Source organism: Meleagris gallopavo, chromosome 5 (assembly GCF_000146605.3).
Source record: "Meleagris gallopavo isolate NT-WF06-2002-E0010 breed Aviagen turkey brand Nicholas breeding stock chromosome 5, Turkey_5.1, whole genome shotgun sequence".
Lineage (NCBI taxonomy): Eukaryota > Metazoa > Chordata > Aves > Galliformes > Phasianidae > Meleagris > Meleagris gallopavo.
The window spans coordinates 55,573,060-55,578,170 of record NC_015015.2 but is presented as its reverse complement, the minus strand read 5'-3'; the positions used below and the strand labels follow the sequence as shown (position 1 = coordinate 55,578,170).

The 5,111-nt window shown below is 56.6% G+C and overlaps 1 protein-coding gene across 2 annotated transcripts in view; it reads left to right on the top strand.

Annotated features, from left to right (window-relative positions):
* The window catches only part of SAMD4A (sterile alpha motif domain containing 4A), a 64,956-nt gene extending 59,884 nt beyond the window's left edge, over positions 1-5,072 (top strand). For both annotated transcript variants that reach the window (XM_010712120.3, XM_010712118.3), the window contains 5 exons: positions 9-127; positions 1,249-1,450; positions 1,797-1,923; positions 2,953-3,036; positions 4,854-5,072. In XM_010712120.3, the coding sequence (XP_010710422.1) occupies positions 9-127; positions 1,249-1,450; positions 1,797-1,923; positions 2,953-3,036; positions 4,854-4,882 (561 nt within the window). In that variant the 3' untranslated portion in view covers positions 4,883-5,072. The remainder of the gene's footprint in view (positions 1-8; positions 128-1,248; positions 1,451-1,796; positions 1,924-2,952; positions 3,037-4,853) is intronic.
* Positions 5,073-5,111: the final 39 nt, after the last annotated feature.

Here is a 5,111-nt window from a genome sequence, read left to right as displayed (position 1 = left end):
GTGGACAGGCGTTTACAGAGATACAGAAGAAACGGCTGTTGTCATGGAAACAGCAGGTGCAAAAACTCTTTAGGTCTTTCCCTCGGAAATCCCTCCTGGAGCTGTCAGGCTATCGGCAGCAGCGGAGGTACGTGGGCACTGGGGGGATGGAGGGGTGGCAAACAGTCCTGGAGCTCCATTTTGAATGGGGATGCTCATGCTGCTGCCTGATGCTACCCCACAGCCTGGCCCTGATCCCAGGCATCTAGCAGATTAAATCCATCCAGAAGCAGGAGGGCAGCGCGATTGCACTCATTTCACAGATGGGAAGCTCAGCCAGCGAGGAGCTGAGCAAGCAGAGGGCATCCCTGTGCCACTTCTCACCCTGCCTACTTCCCTCCTGCCTTCTGCTCATTAGATCAGGGCTGGAGTTCCACCAAAAAGCCATCAGAAAGCTGGCAGATAGGTTGGGAGCCCGCTGTTAGGGAGCACGGTGCTATGAACACATTGTTTACTCATCCACGGCGATGCTGGGGTTTGGGTGATCCTAGCATGCAGTTGGGTTGTTTCAGGAACAAGCTATTTTTAGACCACTTTGAACAATAACGTCAGCCTTTTGCTTCATTCCACTAAATATATGTGATTGCAATCAGCATTCCTTGCTGCCAGAGCAAGAGGGGGTGGTGGGCAGAGGGGACGTGGCATTGCCTTGCACTTTGCATTTCATAGAGGCCTGTCAGGGTCGTAGAGTGGCTTGGAAGGGACCTTAAAGGACACCTGGTTCCAACCCTACTGTGGACAGGGCCAAGGCCTCGGGTCAATGCCTGTCCCCGTTAGTTCCATTTGGGACCCCCTGGTCTTGGGTCTGGGCCATTCTGCTGCGGACCTGGGGTTGTGATGTTAGAGCTGGTCCCACCACCTGGCTGCCTTTCACTCAATCTGTCCCAAGTAAGTCCGTGACTCAGAAAGCCAATCTTACCAAACTGGGGCAGTCTCAGAGAGGGCTTTGTTCATAAAAACAAACCTCTCAGAAGAGGAGGTTCCAACAGCATGAGCTGAGCCTCTATCAGACACTGAGGAATCCAAATGGGAGAGACTTCTTTTGTGCCCCAGCTGCAAGATGAGTTTAAATCAAACCCTAAGAAAACAGACATCATGAACCCATGGTCGGCGGGTGGGAGGGCACAGAACCCCAGGACCTCATTGCAACCATCACAAACCCACCTGGAGAGCACCTCCAGTCTCACCCCAGCATTTCTCTCTCTGCAGCCGAGGCTTTGGGCAGTCCAACTCCTTACCTACAGCCGGATCTGCCGGGGCAGGGCTGGGCAGACGAAACCCCCGCCAGTTCCAGATCCCCTCCCGCAACCTCCCCACTGCCCGCCTGGGGCTGCTGGGTCCCAGTGGGCTGCTGGGCACCCCACAGCGCAGCCCTGCCGCCAGCCCTGCCATCCTCAAGCAAGGCAGACAGGTTGGTCTTGCTCGTGGCTTTGTGGGAAGCGACCTCTGGAGTAGGGAGGGCAGCTGGGTGCTCAGAGTAGGAGAATTGAGCCCATGGGGGACTTTGGTATTGGTACATAGGGGTATATCACACCTGGGGGTGTGTTAATAAATAGCTGGCAGGAGGGCGGAGGAGCTCAGATGGGAGGGGATGGGAGCATCACTGTCTCGATGCACACCAGTTCCCTTCTTCCACTATTTCCCATCTCCCACCAGTTTCCATCTCTCACCATTCCCCATCTCCCATCATCTCCCATCCAACACCACCCATCATCTCCCACCAGTTCCCACCTCACTCGGTTCTTTGCATCCTACAGAACCTCTGGTTTGCCAACCCTGGGGGCAGCAACAGCATGCCCAGCAGGAGCCACAGCTCAGTGCAGAGGACGCGCTCGCTGCCGGTGCACACCTCCCCGCAGACCATGCTGATGTTCCAGCAGCCAGGTAGGAAGCAAGCATTTGCCTTTTTGCTTCTCCTCATCCCGTGGTGTGGAAGTGGCCGTGCCAGCCGATAGCCAATCTTGCTCTTATTTAGGACATCATGCCACCAGGATGCCTTTGGGATGGGTTGAAGCAGATATTGCTTGGCCCTACATATGACACCCCAGCCCTGCATAACTTCCCTCTGGGGCAGTTCACTTTATGGGGCACGCTGTCGCTCCGTGGTCGCTTTGTCACTCGCACGTGGCCTTGGTGTGGAAGAAATGACTCGATGCCTCAAAGGAAATTCTTTTGCTAATGCCTATGAAAGTGAACGCTCCCATCTCTGCTTCCCTCCTGAACACCTGGGTAATGTTCCATACGAACTTGAGGAGCTCCTGTAGGAGCATCCTCTGATTCAGTGGTTCCTGTGAAGTTCCCATCCTTCCCGTGGGGATGCTCCTCCCCATTCCTCTGGGCAGCCCTCCGTCACCCTTTGAGCATGGCTTTTCTTACTATGGCAATTCATATGGGGCATTACACCCCCTGACAAACTGGGACCAAGCGTGGCCTCCCACGTGCGCTCTATTTAAAGCTGGCACTGTGTGTGACCTGGCGGGCTGAAATGCCGCCGGGCTGGGGGTGCAGATCACTTACAGCCAGGGTATTTGGGGACAGGGCAGTGGAAAAGCCAAGGGACGGCAGCAGCACCTACAGCCCTCTTGCCCATCCATCTTGTGTTGCCACTCCAGCTCTCCCTGATTTATCGGATCGGAAATACAGGATTTGTAGGATAGGAAACGGAATGTAGGATTTATAGGATGGGAAATACACTGATAGGAAATGTAGGAGAAACGTGGTGATTTTTGCAAACTTCTCTTTACTGAGGTTATTGCACTGGAAAAAGGAGTGCTAAATGCAGTGGTGGTGCTCTGGGATGTGGGTGGGTGTTGGTTGGAGTGGGAGAAACCCAACCAAGGGGAAGCCGAAGGGGTGTAGGGCAGGTCCCCAGTGTGTCCCCTGACCTAGCTCTTCTGTCCCTGTGTCTTGCAGAGTTCCAGGTGCCGGTGACTGAACCTGACATCAACAACAGGCTGGAGTCCCTGTGCCTGAGCATGACGGAGCACGCGCTCAGCGGTGAGCACTCCCTCCTCCTTGGGCTCTTCCAGCACGTCCAGGCGGCCTCAGCCAAGCCCCCCAGGGGCTGCACCACGCCCCCCAAGGGCTGGGACCAGCTTTGGCTGTGAGAGATGGGACAGGGGGGATGGTTGCTGCTCCCACGGAGGGGTCTCGGCCAGCTCTGTCGGGACAGAGGGGTAAAACTAAAGGCAGGGATTGCGCCCGGCGCTGGCACAGCCTGTGCTTTTAGCCACTAGTTAGCTTGCTAATCATCATTAGTGTTAGCTCACTAGTCTGCTGTTAATTAATGACAAAGCCACCCAAGCTCTCGAATGGTGCACAGGCTTCAGAGCGCTCTACCCCTCTGCCAGCCCAAGCCCTGCTTTGCTGGGGGACACGGGGACCCCCAGGGCTGCAGCCATCCCTTTGGGGTCGCGGCGATGCTGGCAGCTCGGGTGGGGACAAGGAGCAGGGAGGGAGGAGGAGGTCCAGGCTGCAAGCAGTGCAAGAGGGGAGCCCAGGGAGGCGCCGGACACGCCGTGACGCAGCGGACCCGGATGGCGTGGGGACGCCAGGATGGGACGAGCCGAGCAGCCCGCGTCGCCCAGAGCCTCCTGAATACACGGCCCCAAAAGCCACAGACTGTCGGATGGTGGAGGATGGGAACCCACGGGGAGGACGAGGCTCCCTGCAGCGATGGCACTGCCCAGGGACAGGGACGTGGGAGCGAGGACTGGACGTGGCAGCAGGGTGCTGGCCGTGGGCACAAGGACACTGCTGTCACCGACGCGTTCCTGCGGCGCGCGCCCAGGCGAGGCTTAGCTGTGTTGTTCCTGTGCAGGGTACTGCTCCTCCAAGTTATTTGTTTTTTCCAGGTCGCATCCCCCCTCCCCCCAAGCCTCTCCAAACTGGCTGTGCTATAAATAGCTCTGCAGAAAAAATAATATTGAATAATAATAATAATAATAATAAACCTTTGGGGGAAAAAAATATCTAAGAGTAACAAACCTGTTTGTTTTCAAGTCTTAAATCCCGCCTGGCTGAGCAGAACAGGCAGTGCTCTGTTGGGGTGGGCACAAACCCCGCTGTGTGCTGCCCCTGTGTATCCCCTGAGTGTAATGCAGCTCATTCTGCATTGTGCAGAGTGTGGGGGAGAGGGTAGCCATGCTCTGCACCCCAGGGATTGGGATGGGGTTTGGAGGAGGGTTGGGGGTGTGCTGTGGTTCATGCAGGGGGGCATCTTGTGCTGGGGAGGGGGGTGGTGGAAATAGGGTTGGGGTGCACTTTGTGTCCCGTGGCAGCCTCCTTGTGTGCTGGTGGAGGTGGAGGGATGCTCGCACTGGGTTCGGTTGTGCAGCTCTGGGTTGGGTGGCACATCCTTGGCTGCAGGGCTGTGGGCTGGTCACATCCCTGCTGTGCTGGGTTGAAAGGGCTGTGGGGCTTTTATCAATCAGTACTGCTGGGTTGGATGGTCTGGAGGGGAGCAAGGCAGTACCCCAGGACCGGCTCCATCCCCACGTGCTGGAATGGGGAGTCCCAAACTCACGGCCACATTGCCACCGAGCTGTCAGGAACCCCAGTCTGCTCCTGGAAGAGGGGACAGGGGGCCGTGGCAGGAGCAAAACCCCACTCTGGCCATGGTACCGCTGTAGGCTGCAAAGAGACTTTGGGAGGAGAGCAGTTGCATCAGCCCCCCAAGACCCTATTGCCACCCTACGAGAGGATGGATGGGGGATGGCCCAACTGCCATCCCGCTTCAGGGGATGACCAGGGGCAGTCGGGAGCAGAGCAGTGTGACACCAGGGCCACCCTTAACTCTGCCTTCCCACTTGCAGATGGTGTCGACCGGACCTCCACCATCTAGAGGAGGACAGCCTGACGGCGGCGGTGCTGATGGGAGAAGAACTGCTGCAGGTCCAGCGGAGAGGTCCAGGCACGGGAGCCTCAGCGACAGCTTGCATCCTTTCTGTCTTTCTCTCTCTTCCTCTCTTTTCTCCTGTTTTAATTTGGTGAACGTGTAGATTGTCCTTGTGAACATACCATTAGACTTGGAATTTGTGTTGTCCTTTCTTACATCCGTGCTAAAAAAAGAA